General features: G+C 36.1%; 1 protein-coding gene across 2 annotated transcripts in view; it reads right to left on the bottom strand.

Annotated features, from left to right (window-relative positions):
- LOC109266360 (T-cell receptor-associated transmembrane adapter 1) overlaps positions 1 to 5,922 on the bottom strand; it is a 39,662-nt gene extending 33,740 nt beyond the window's left edge. Inside the window, exon 1 of one of the 2 annotated variants that reach the window (XM_019448288.2) lies at positions 5,595 to 5,922. In XM_019448288.2, the coding sequence (XP_019303833.2) occupies positions 5,595 to 5,601 (7 nt within the window). In that variant the 5' untranslated portion in view covers positions 5,602 to 5,922. The remainder of the gene's footprint in view (positions 1 to 5,594) is intronic. The other variant, XM_019448287.2, reaches the window with a different exon arrangement.
- Between the last annotated feature and the right edge of the window lie 8,539 nt (positions 5,923 to 14,461).

Genomic DNA, 14,461 nt, shown 5'->3' with positions numbered 1-14,461 from the left:
TTATATTTTGTACATTTTCTGTCTATGTTATCAGGGCAAAATAAATCTTGTTTTAAGAAAAAGAACCAGCTGTATAAAACTTGCTACTGAATTAATTAATTATAACAATTTTATGGACTGGAAGATATTATTTAATATGTCATTCAGTATCTCAGGTAGAAGAAGCTGAGGATCTCCTCAAGGACTGTCACATTTTTGCTCTTCTAGTTCATGTGAAAATTGCTATTGGCCATCTGTCTATATGTATCGTTTGATACACAATCTATCTTAAGAAAATCTCTTGGATAATATGATATACTTATTTTTTATGACTTAATCGTATCCCTTGCTCCTTGTTTTCCTTTGTCTTGATCTATTTGGTTACCCTTTATACTGTGCTATATACGTCTATTACCTCTCTTTCTAGGGGAGAGGCGAGAAAGCAAATAAATAAATAAAAAGAATAATAGATTTCTAGAACTTATCCTTGAGAGAACTAACAATTTACCTTCTCTTTAGTGTTTTTTTTTCTTTCTAGTTCTCATAGCGTCTAGTATTTAGTATAGATTCAATAAATGGTTATGGTTTGGGTAAATAAAGTAGAGCACAGTGTAAAAAGGTATACTTCAAGGCAAAACCCTTAATCTTATTTTTATAATTACACTGATTCTAGCTATAAAATATCCTATCATTTGCACAAAATTGTATTTCAATTAGAAGTTTCCCTTTATTCTTTGTAATTAAAAGGAGCACTGAAAAAGTTCTATCAGTCCATTAATTGGGACAAGAAGATAATTTGTTTTCAACTACAAAGAAACAACCAAATCAATGTCATGTGCCTACATTTTACATAAAGGGTTTAAGGAAAGTCCTGGTAATTTTCATAAAATGTGTCAGGAACAGTAAGGCCAAAACACAGGCCAAATTCTGAAGGGTAGGGTATACTTAGCATAGTTTCTGGTTTTCCTATTGATTTTGGGGGTCTGCAATTCCCTATCCAGACTTCTGTTTTCCAAGATTTTTTTCCTTGTGTAATGTGATCTGAGTTTTAAACAGGAAGCTTTTCATTTAGAAGCTTTGTTATTTCATGACATTCTTGATAGCTTTAATAGTTTTTTTTATATTTTAATTTTAAGTAATCTCTATACCCAATGTGGGGCTCAAACTTACAACCCTGAGATCAAGAGTCACATGCTATAATGACTGAGCCAGCCAGGCACCCCAGCTTTCATAATTTTTTGATTGTCAACAAATGCCCCCATTTTGAAAAACAAAAAAACATACACAGATGAGAAGGTATTGAGTAGCTACATGGTGGAGATTTTCAACTTGAATGGCAGATCCATATAGATGCGAATACACATGCACACGCACTTTCATACCTCCCTTTATCCATATTCAGTATATCTCCATATGCATGTGGATATCTATTCGGTACAGATAATGCTTCTTACAATGCTGGATTCACAAAGTGCTCAAAAATTCTTGCCCAACAAACGCAATCTTTACTATTATTATTCCATAATTATAGTTACTTTCACTTAAAAAGCTTTTATCAATTTAAAAAGAACTCCCACACAATTTGAATTTAGCTATTACACTGTTAAAAAGCCAAAGGCCTCAAGAAGTTATTAGTGAGGCAATGACAGCTAGGAAAACCATAATTTAAGTTTCTATATAGCATTCAACTGCCAAGGGTTAATAGTATAAGACCTCTGACTCCCTTAAAGCCAAGAGTACTTGGCAGCCACTGTATTTAGAATTCACACTTGCATGTACTCTGGAGGGAAGCCTAGCTAAAGCAAATGTATTGTCTTTCTGCTGACAGATATGACTCCTACAGAAGCCTTTATTTAAACAATTAACAACAGAAAAGCAATACATATAATGCCTTAATTGTTTCTCCTTCAGGGAGTCTGTAACTGAGACCAGTGCATACGTTTATAGTATATAAGATACGGCTTTTCATGACAGTTTCTCTTTCTTGCTTGCAAACTCTGTCAGAGCAGTGACCTTCTCCTTTTTGCATCCCATGAATGTGTATATCTACTTTAGACACCCCAGAAAGTTCAAAGAAAAAGTTCTGATACAACAATCCCCATGGATTCTACCTATACAGCAACTTTCTTACCGTGATGATAGTTTGGTGTGGAACTAGATGCATTCTTGATGACTCTTTGTGACACGTTGTCAGTATCCACAAATCCCACCCCCCTCCCCCACCACTTACATCACAATCACCCCATCAATAAAAGGCATTAGAGTCATAGATAGAAGCACTGGAAGGGATTCTCAAATCTACTCCCAGGTTTTTGAGTAAATAAAATATTGTTTTTAATGCCAAATTTGAAATCTGTTGACCTTAAATACGTGTCTTTTGTGACCAGGCGGTTATTTGAAAAGTGGGTGGTGTATGTTGAGGAAGGACTATGATGGAGAGACAGACGACAGCAATACAGGGCATTGGAATGTCTGCTTTGAAGTGTAGAGAAAGAAAGAGTGTAGTCATTTATGAGCTGTGTGACTTCTTACATATCACTGAACCTCACTAAACCAATTGTAAAGTTGGAGGTCCGATCCCCATCTGTGTGACATCAAGGTCCCTCTTTCTAGTACATCATAGTTGCTCTTCAGCAACACTTACTGAATTTGTTAGAGAGCATACATGTGGAGTGAGGTGGGGGCAGATTTTAAGACCGTATAATTCCTCCAATACTGGGCTACTTGGCACTTTTATAATTAAACTCTAATTAGGATTGGTCAACTTGAAAAATCCTATTAAGATTGAAGTGTTGCCAAAATCCCTGCTGTTGATGAGTCTTTCTTTTCCTATATTTACTCCTTCATTTTATTTCTGTACTTACTGTTTTCTGTTGGAGAAGCACCTTGGTGAAATCCTCAGAAGATGCTCTGGTTGTTGGGAATTTTCATCCAACAAAATTTTAACTACTATGTTACTTTAATGTTTTAAGAAGGCCTGTTAATTTTTTATATCTTCTTTCTAGTTTGGGAACACTGAGAAAATTAAATGAAATTTAAAATGCCCAGAAATGTGACCAGTAATGATGCTGATGATAATGACAATGATGATTATTTTGTTTTTTAACTTTACAAACCCTTGGGTTGAGGGTAATGATATTTATTATTAACTAGCAATTTGTGCACATTTATTTCTCAGAGTTATGATTAGTAAGTGACAATCTTTCCCGAATTGACTTTCCTTAAAATCACTGCAAACATTAACTAAATTAAATGATGAAACACATTGTCTTTGACCCATCTTTAATTTAAAGAACATCTCAGTTTAAAAGATGATTCATAATTTAGTCCTACCTAGTCTCTAAAGGAAAGGCTTACTGTCCTCAAAAAAGGAGATTGAGGCTCAAGGGAAAAGAAAACCGAATAAAAACAATGAAAATTCTTTTTTTGAAAAACAGCAATGTGTAACTAAATCGTGGCACACTCTTTACACTAAGGGTAGCCCACAAGAATTGTTTTTGCCATTTGATTCAGCTAATATTGATTTTATGAGCATGCAGAAACACAGTAGGAATTATGATACTGGCCCATTGATTGATGCAGCGAATATAAAGCATGTAGGTAGAAGAAAAGGAAAGATTTGCATTTTTTCTTTTCATACCTCCTTTTACTTAACCAGGAATAATTTCACTCTTTCACACTTATTTTCTTGTTTAACCTCGCCTGTCTAAATGTAAAACATATTGTCATCTGACTCTCTTCTTTCACATTGTTCTCCCCCTCTCCTTTTAAGATCTGAGTCTTTAACAGCAAACATTTGGTATTTTTATCTCTTCTGTGGAATTGCAGAAGCTCTCAACCAACAATGGAGGAACTCCTATGTTACCTCGAAAGGGAAAATCTAAACTTGGAAATGGTATGAAAGAAATTTTATCACATCTATTGTAAAATTAGAATTAAGTAATCCTGGAAATAGTTGAATGCCATATTCACTGCCTTTGACCTGCCCACACTTCCTGAGTTCCCCAATACCATCAGCTCATGGCCACTGTAAATAGTACTGCCATGTCTATTTTTTCCAGGGCATAGCAAAACTGCAACAATTGATTTTGTTCTTTGCTAATCTATGAACCTGGAAAAAAGTGAAGACAGGTGCGAAAATCGTATGTATCCTACGTAGGTATCATGCGATTAATCAGCTGTGTGATTAATCCAATTAATTGTTTTTAAAATTTGGCAAACCAAACATTGGAAAGCAAATTCACGGATTATATATAATATCTTTACCCTATAAGTGGCTCATACAAATTGATCTTAAAAGTATGATAAAGCACAATAATTAAGCAAAAGATGTAATCAGACAATGCACAAATTGTATGATTATAGTTTAAAAACCCATGTGAAAGTGTTCAGCCTTATTATAATCAAAGTAAGTATTATCAATAGGCTAGCATATTACACTTTTTCAGTAAAGATTTTTTTTTTTTTTAGATGATACCAAACTGTTCAGGAGACACACGCTAGGATCAAAGTTACTTGGTAGCAGTCTTAGAAAAGTATTTTGGTAATAATGAGACTTAAAGTGTTCATAACCTCTTGCTCAGTAATTCCAACTCTAGAATTTCCAAGAAAATAACCTTTAATATAGAAAAAGCTATAGAGATTTTCAACTTTCTGTCATTTTAAATATAATACAACTGGATACAACACAGATGTCAAACAATAAAAAAACAACTAAGGAAGCTGTTATTAACCCAATGAATGTCATAGTCTACATTCATCTAAAATGATTAGGCAGAAGTTTTCATAAAAAGGGAAATCATTACATTCTAATGTTAGCAAAAAATCTAGACATATGATTTTATGTTCATTATTATTTCATGTAGGAAAAGCAAACCATATAGAATGTATAGAAATAAAAGTAGGAAGGGAATACAACATAATATCTTATGATTTTTAAGGTGATGGGAGCTGTGGAAATTTTTTTCTTTTTCATGTATACTTCATAGTTCTCCCACTTTATATGTGTGGTTTCTTTTACAACAAAAAGATTTTTATTAAAGAAATAAAAAGTATGTAAAACAATGAAAGAGGAATGAACTATCAACATGGAACAGACATCCAGCTAATCGATGGGGATTCAACCCTTGTAATCCATGCTGCAAGCAATCGAATTTTCACTGGCCTTTGCAGAATGGTCAGCTCTCTGATATTGACAATTGGATTAATGTCTGGGAAGGTAATAAAATCCCTAAACTCAAAGGAATTAGAATGTGGTTAGTACTAACCAGCTTTATAACTAAACTAAAGAGGAATACGCATGATCAACAAGTTTCTTTAAAAATAACAGATACTTTAAATGGCATAGTTATCAGTGAACACCAGTGAAAGCTACAACTAGCTTTATATTATAAAACCTCCCATTTTTTTCTTTTAAGAGAAAATAATCAACTTATATTCAGTAAAATATTTCAAAGTATTTTCTAATTATACTAAAGGCTATCTCACACTTTAAAAATAACATGTAAACTGATTTACTTCCCAAATGTTAGGTGTTTTTTGGATGGGGACATGGAAATTATTTAGTGAATTTATAGGCATAGGAATAGAACAAAAGAATTAAAAATACTGCTTACCTGGCATGCTTCTTTTCTCAGAGAAATCCTTATGTAACCATAAGGCAAATATATGGATTAAAAATGCTCCCACAAACTTTTTTTCCTCAGTAATGTTGCTCTGTCGCTTTAGAAGTAGTGTGCCAGTAAAACTTGTCTTTAGCTGTACCTCAGTTTTCTCTCTCTTCTGTGTCTTGAAATCTTTCGTGTGTACTTTGTTCAGTTACAAACAGGAAATGTGGTGATGGAGGCTTCTAGAGTTTTGATCTGAAACCAGTACGCTCTTGAATTTTTGTGTTACGTGACAAGACCAATCTCACAAGCCTCTGCATTCTGGTATTTGGATTTCTATCAATACCTGAATCTAATTTAAAAATAATAGTGAAAGCAAAGCCTGGGGGTGGATCTCCCACTCTTTGGAGAGAATCCAGGGATCTCCTCATAAGTGAGTTCACATGGAAACAAAGTAAAACATCTGACAGTAGGGAGGAAACAGTGAGAAGCCCAGGTGTGCACAGCTGTTAGCTGTGTTTTCTTTGAGGCACCATGGAGGAAAAGGGATTGGTGCTTTTTGAACATTGCTATGTTGCAGGCGCCTTCTTTACCTGGTCGCACTGGGAGACCTGGTGCCTGCCTTCTATCCTGACAAACCCTCACTGCAACCAGGGTGAGGTAAGTCCCTCTGTCCAATCTAGGGCCGCTTGGCAACAAGCTCCCGCTCTCAGTGCACAACCAGTAATCTGAAGTTCCTAAATGTTGGCGTGTATAAGTATGTTAAGTGGCACTACTTTAGCATGCATATTCCTGAGCCCTACTGAATCGGAATATTTGGAGCAGAGCCCAGGAATCTGAATTTTCACAAGTTCCCCTGGTTATTTTAAAATATAGGTGTTCTGGACAGTGCTCTAAAAATAGCATGTATATGTCAATGGTGTGTTTTATTTTTACCTTTACTCAGATAAAGATGATCTCGGCAGGATCTGTGAGTACGGTTTGTATGTGTTTTGGTGTACATATATTTGCTGCATGTTGTGTGCCTATGCATATTTGCTCATGGATCCCCCCAGTTTTCTTTAATTATAGAAGGATGACGAGCCTGAATCCAGTTTACTACAAAAGGGGATGTACACAAACTTTAAGAACTTGAAGGAAAACTTAAAAATGAGACCTCTGACACACAGACTCAGCACAAAATATTAAATGACATGCAGGATATCTTACTCTTGCTGATTTCTCTAAGATTCTTGGGGGCAGGGAGAGTACTGATCTAATCCATCATGAAAACCCCAGCATCGACAGTAATGTCTGGCATGCTGTTAAGTCTCAATAAATATTCTCACAAGGATGGAATAAATAAAATAATGTTAATCTTCTGCTTTCTCCTTGCTCTATTATAGAAAACAACCTCCAAGTAATCAAAATACAGTGCTTCTTTATTCTTTGAATGGGGTTGACTAAACACAGATTTTTCCACTTCAATCACTTTCCCCCCAAATATTTCTTGTGAACAATTATTGAATCAGAATCTGTAAAACTGAAAGAGACCATAGTCTAATCTAAAAAAGCATTTCAAAATGTGTTTCATAAAACACCAGGCCTTTAAGAAAATTTGTAGAAAAAATGCTCCTTCAACAGATATATTTAGAAGAACTATTATTTTCACCTTCATGGATTCATATTAGTATATTAAAGGCTTAGGTAAGTCCTACAAAAAGTGAGCCTGAGTAACCATTTTAACAGAGCTTTTTCTAACGCTATTTGGCCAGAGAACTTTTTGTTCAGCACTACCCATTAGCAGGGTAACAGGTTGTAGGAAGCAGGCGTGGATACCCACAGACTGAGAGCTCAAGGGAGTAGAAGTCTCAGGTTCATGTAGGGAAGAGAGGACAACAAAGAGTTAGAAGGATTCATTCAAGAATTAGGTGGGACACAGGACTGGAAATTCATTCAAAAGAAGAGAGCCCAGCTGTGTGGCAGTTTTGAGGGGTTGAGCTTTGGACCTAAGATGGGATAACTGGTCAGGAGGATAGAAGCCCCAGGCTCAAAAGGGAACTGTGTAGATCACCTAAGCAGGAACATGGAACCATGGGCAAAGTAGATGCCCATTTGTATTAGCTGGGGCCTCCAGAGAAAGAGAGAGAGAAGGGATCTCAGTACTGGAGATTTATGTGCAGGCACCCCCTGTTAGAGCAAAAACAGTGCGGAGGATGGAGAGAAAAGCAGCAAGGATGCCCTGATTGACCACAAAGCACAAATCCAGAAACAAGGGCATTCAGTAATTGGCTTTGGATATGAAGAAGGTCAGCTTTAGTAAGAATAATTCAGGTACAAATGCAGGAATCCTATGGTTAGCCCAGGAGGTGTATGTCTCAGGATAGTCCAACAGGGAGATAGATTCAAACCAAGTGAATCAGTTGTGACAGTACCCAAAGCTGGCTAAGGGCTTCCCTGCCCCAAGTCTGTGACCTTCCACATACCAGTCTGCAGAGATCTGGGGAAGTCAAGAGCAGAGGAGACAGGCAGAGACCAGGAAAGAGTATATCCTACTCCTTCAGGTCAATAAGGCAGCCTGTGATACATGCTGAGTGATTCCTTAATGGCTTAACAGAGTTCATGAACATGATGCATGATTGGCATCTCTAAAATAGTACAACTTAGGTTGATAAATCCAAATCACTGCACTATTTCTAATTATTCTAATATTTTTGAAAAGCAATCTGCATGACAAGGTTCTCCATTCTATGGATTTATACAATCAGGAGATAGAGCAAGATTGTCCAAGGTCACACAGAAAGTCTGTGCCTGTGCATTACATAGCTCCACATATGTTTGAAATTTGCCAGGGGGGTGGGAAGATAGGTTTTCATTAAATATAGGTGGCTGAGCACATGGAGACATTATGAGAACATAAAAAAGCCTAGGTATGGATTTATGTGTGTTATGAAATACATTAGTGAGTACAATCAGATATTCGAATGATGCCTTCATGAGTCATGTTCAAATAATAAATAAATATGAGGCTTCAGTAGTACTTTTTAATGAGTTGGGCTATCAAAATGAAGTTTAGCAGATAGCTGGACTAAGCAGATCTGTCCTGACAAGCTTGAAGCAGTTAAAAATGTAGGAAATGTGAGGGGAAGGTATGTAGTTCTGACGGGCACCTGTCAAGAAGTGAGAATTTTAAGGCCAACAAAATTGAGGTCTTGTTGCCAAAAGAAAATGAAAAGTACGTCAGAATGACAGCTGCCATTCAGAGCTTACACACTCAGAAAAATGGGTCATAGAGTATAGAAAGAAGCCCAGTTTTCAAATCTCTTTTTGGATGATCATCTATATTTTATTTTAATCTTTATCACTTCAGTATATTTATTTATATCTGTATATATACACACAAATATATATTATATACACACACATACATGAATATGTATTTTAAAGTTCAAGGGGTTTCAAACCATTAACAGTAGCTACTAGCAGGGGATTACCTGGGACTTACACTTTACACTTTATAAATTTGTCTACTGTTGAAATTGTTTACAGTAACATGCACTAAATAAAATAGTTGGAATAAAAGGTGCCTCCTTATTTTGAAGGCTCTTTGGAATAACTTTGTTTTATGCAAATAGAACTTATCTCTCTGTGTGATTTTTCCTTATTCTGGTAAATCATTCTTTAGTACGACTGAAGCTGGTATGCAAACCACTTTATGAAAAAAGGGGAGGGACCCTTGTCCTTCCAATTATGCTGTTGTAAATTATGAAATTATTCCAAATTAATTAGGGTGTTACAATTGCATCTGATTAGACTATACTGATGATTCATATTTTCATTGACTTTACACTATAAGATCCTCCAGAAAACAATTATTCCAGTGAAAAGTTAAAACAAGTTAAAAAACAATAGAACAATGTGTGGATTTGGCATAAGATTCTCAGCTCTTTTTATTATACTTATCATAACCCCATAGGACCAGAATTCTTGGAAAATCAAAGGCTAAAATAAAAGAGTAAATAAAATTCAGGAATAACCAGTAATGGCTAATAGGAGATACAGTCCATCTTCCTACATGTGAAAGGCTTAAGTATTCAAATTTTCTAGAAGAAAACAATGTGCCCCATTACAAAAATTTCTATGTAATGCCCTGGAGAGAGGGCTATTAGTAAAGTCAGAGCATTCTGAAAAATTTTGTTCTTACTTGAAACACAACCGGCTCAAAGTAAATCCAGTTTATTTACCCAATACAACTTTTATAGCTTTAGTGAGCTAATATACAATTTCTCTTCTCAAGAGGAGGATATACTCAGTATTTCAAAAAATTATTTCATGAGAGAAACATCCTTTTATTTTATTATTTTTTCAAAGCCTTTTGCAAGACGATTGCTCTGAGGTATGTATTTTAGGAAACACTGGATCAAGCAACTTTTCTTCTTGTTTAACTGGCTCTTCTGACCTCCTCCCACATTCAGAGCCTGGCTTACTTGAGGGACACCACAGATAATATCAACTTTACCACCTATATATGAATTTACATGTCTAGAAATGTTTTGCCTGAAATTATAAAGGGCTAAGCCTTTAAAATTCAGATGTCCCAGGACAGATAACACAGTTAGCATCCTCGGAATAACCTTCCCGGTAGGACTAGTTCTAGTGGATCTTCTACCAAATAAGACATATGGTAGACTAAATTTCGATCAAAAGAAGAGATTTGAGATGAAGACACTTCTAGAAGGTAAGCTCTAGTGGGAGGACCCTAAGAGCTAGAAACACAGAATGGGAGCAAGAACACCAAGAAGTGGTGCACCGGTCCGTGTCCTGGCTGGAAACAGATGCAATCACCAAAAGGGTTAATTGAATGAGTTTAATGAAGGAATTGTTTGCAGAGGTGCAACCTGGCCTAATGAGAAGAACAAGGGATGGTGAAACACATCCAGGTTAACAACAGAGAAAGCCATGACAACTCCTAGGCTTGAAGGTATTAGAGAAATACCCACTACTGCAACCTAGTGAAGTAAATAGCTGTAAGAAAGGGTTGCCTGACAAAAGTATGGCTTTCGGTTAAAACAAAACAAAACAAAACAAAACAGGGGCGCCTGGGTGGCTCAGTCGGTTAAGCATCGGACTTCGGCTCAGGCCATGATCTCGCGGTCCGTGAGTTCGAGCCCCGCATTGGGCTCTGGGCTGACAGCTCGGAGCCTGGAGCCTGCTTCCGATTCTGTGTCTCCCTCTCTCTCTGCTCCTCCCCAATTCATGTTCTGTCTCTCTCTGTCTCAAAAATAAACGTTAAAAATTAAAAACAAAACAAAACACACATCCATTGCTGGTTATGACCAAGCAAGAAGGGAGTTGTGGAAAAACATGCTCATTTTTTTCTTCTCTGACCTCCAATCTCCCACCCATTTTCCTCATTAGTCAAACCCAATGATGTCAGAGAGAAAAGCAGCCCTCATGAAGTAGTCCATAGAAGTCAACCTCCCATGGGTCAAAGAGGAGTGGAGAACAAGAGCATGGATCTGGAGGGATAAATATGTGAATAAGGGGTGCTGAGAATGAACTTAATTTTAGATAGGTATTATCTGTCCTGTCAGACATGGACTTTATAATTTTATAAGTAGGTTTATTCTCCACAGTACAGAAGTGTAAATAAGAGCAATTAATTTCAAGATTTTTAACTATATTCTTTAGGACAATTTTATTGACCCTAAAATAATACTTGAGATATCCTAAATAATATTAAGTTGGTTCTTCCAAAGTAAAACAAAACTAAGGATAAAAGCAAGTATAAAGGGGGAAAATGCCTAAAACCACCATCTGAAAATTAAGAAATGCTTGTTCCTAGAAAATTACTACAGTTTCAGGTAAGAATGGTAGCAGTCCATGGTCTTCTGGCCTCAGCTGCTCTCTTTCCCTGTCTTCTTCATCTTTTGTTGCTTTGTAGCTTATTGGCCTAAAAACCAACAGCTTTAAAACCAGGGTGGCAGAATGATTTAGGGTGAGGGGGAGGGGAAGAGAAGAGCAAGGGGAAGGGGAAGGATGGGTGTGAAAGCCCCAACGTTGCTGTCTAAAAGTGGAGCCTCATTTCAGAATGAATGGGGAAAGCCCACAACTTTGCAAGTCCAAGATTGCAGCCCTGGTTTAGGACAATGATCTTCCAGACAAAATTTAACAGTGAAAGCCATAATAGTGCTGAGAGAAACTCTCCACTCATCCCTGCCTGTCACTTAACCATGGATGCATGGTGTTGGGGAGACCTAAGAAGGACCAGAGAAAAATGAAAGCCAAGGTAGATATGAGAGGTACCTACAACTTTGAAGGTGCTCTTCAACACACACATACTTCAAACAAGGAAGCCTTAGAAAATTAACATGTCTGCTCAAATCATGGTGGGCCACTAAACTATGCAGACAGGGGAATGAGGGAGTACAAGGAAGGAATGCTAAGAAATAAAAACAAAGCAAAACAAAAAACCTGAGCAGACACATTGTCAGCTTCAGAGGAAGAGAGAATCTGCAATTTAAGTTCAGGCAATTTACTAAAACAAACAAAGAAGGAAACAACAAAACCCCACAATGCAGTGAGCCTTAGAAAAATGAAACAGAATGCATAAGGGCTATAATATATTATCTAAAATCTTTATTTTCACATAACCATTACAAGATTTACAAGAAACAGAAGAGTGCAAGCCATACTCAAGGGGGAAAAAAAGCAGTCAGTAGAAATGGGCTTTTGGAAACCAAGATGAAAGAACCAAATGGAAATTCTAAAGTTGGAAAGTATAATAACTGAAATTTAAAACTTCACTAGGTGAGTTCAACAGCAGATTTGAAACAGTAGAGGCCTTAATTAAAAGATATATCACAATAGAAATTATCTAATCCAAAGAAAAATAGAAGAGATTGAAAAAAAAAGGAATAGTCTCAGAGATCTGTAGGACAATTTCAAGAATTCCAGCATATATTTATTAGGACCCATTCAAAGAGAGGAGAGAAAGGAGAAAATTATTTTAAAATACAATGGCTGAAAACTTCCCATTTTGATGAAAAACATTTATTTCCAGACTCAAGAAGCTCAGTGAACACCAAGTAGATACACACATAAAAGAAAGTGCAACTATACACATTACATTCAAATTCCTGAAAACCAAAGAAAAGAGAAATCCTGAAAGTAGCAAGAGAAAAACAACTCATTGTATAGAAGGGGACAACAATGTGATTAATAGTTAACTTCTTATAAAAAAAAAAAAAGTGGAGGCCACAAGAAGAAGGAGTGACATTTTTAATGTGCTGAGAAGAAAAGTCAACCAAGAATTCTATAACCTAGTGAAATTATCATTAAAAGAACAAAAGCAAAATAAAGACAGCCTCAGATGAACAAAAATGGATAGAATCAACTGTTAGCAGACCTGACTTAGAGGGAAAAACTAGGGAAGTCCTTCAAGCCAAGGGGAAATGACACCAGATGGTAACTCTGATCTGCAGGAAGGAATGGAGGTCACCAGAAATATGTGAGCAAGTGAAGACTGCATGGGCATGTAAAATTTTTTCTTTTCCTTCCTCAATTTCTTTAACATCAGAACATTATTTAAGCTCATAATTCTAACACAGTATTATTAGGTTTATAATATGCATGAAGGTTTTATGTATGTGACAACAACACAAAGGAGTGGGGAGAGATGAAATGGAGTTGTGCCAGTAGGCTATATTTCATTGAAATTAAGTCTGTGTTAGCTTTAAGTGAATTGTGAAAGTTAAAGATGAATATTTTAACCCCTAGAGCAACTAACAATAACAAAAAATCTCAATACATCTAAAATATTTGGGAATTAAAATAGCATCCAAAAAGTTTTGTTTAACACAAAAGATAGTGGAAGAACAGAGGAACAAAAAAGAAATGAGCTAGGTAGAAAACAAATAGCACAATAGTAGGTATAAATCAACTGTATCAATAATTACATTAAACAGGAATGAGCTGAACACTCCACTCAAAAGGCAGAGGTGGAATGGATAAAAACAAACAAACAAACAAACAAACCCTAAAAACAAGATCTTTCTGTCTACAAAAGAAATACTTAAAAATCAAAGATAGAATTACGTGAATATAAAAGGATGGAAAAAAATGCCTGCCTATGGTAATCATAATAGAGTTGGAGTGGCTAGCCTTACATGAGATGAAATAGGCCTCAATACAAAGATTATTACAAGGGATGGTTTTGTTCATAACATTTCATAGTGATAAAAGGTCAATACATCTGAAAGATATAATCATTATAAATACATACTAATAACAACAGAGCCCAAAAATGAAGCAAAAACTGACAGAATTTAAGGAGAAATAGAAAATACAACAGCCATAGTTGGAGATTTAGTTACTCCTGTCTCAGCAATTGATAAAAGCAGAGAGAAAATGAATAAGGATATAGACCTTGAAGAACACCATTGACCAAAAGGATCTGACATTTATTTTTTTTTTAATTTACATCCTCTTAAAGTCCTCATTTGAGTGAAGTCACATGGTATTTGTCTTTCTCTGACTGACTAATTTCACTTAGCATAATACCCTCTAGTTCCATCCACGGAGTTGCAAATGGCAAGATTTCATTCTTTCTGATTGCCGAGTAATACTCCATTGTATATACATACCACATCTTCTTTATCCATTCATCCATTGATGGACATTTGGGCTCTTTCCACACTTTGGCTATTGTTGATAGTGCTGCTATAAACATGGGGGTGCATGTGTCCCTTCAAAACAGCACACCTGTATCCCTTGGATAAATACCTAGTAGTGCAATTGCTGGATCATAGGGTAGTTCTATTTTTAATTTTTTGAGGAACCTCCATACTGTTTTCCAGAGTGGCTGCACCAGTTTGCATTCCCACCAGCAGTACAAA

The sequence above is a fragment of the Panthera pardus genome, unplaced genomic scaffold, assembly GCF_024362965.1.
Source record: "Panthera pardus isolate Hobbes unplaced genomic scaffold, ASM2436296v1 HiC_scaffold_16, whole genome shotgun sequence".
In the NCBI taxonomy this organism is placed as follows: domain Eukaryota; kingdom Metazoa; phylum Chordata; class Mammalia; order Carnivora; family Felidae; genus Panthera; species Panthera pardus.
This window is presented reverse-complemented; position numbering and strand designations above follow the sequence as displayed.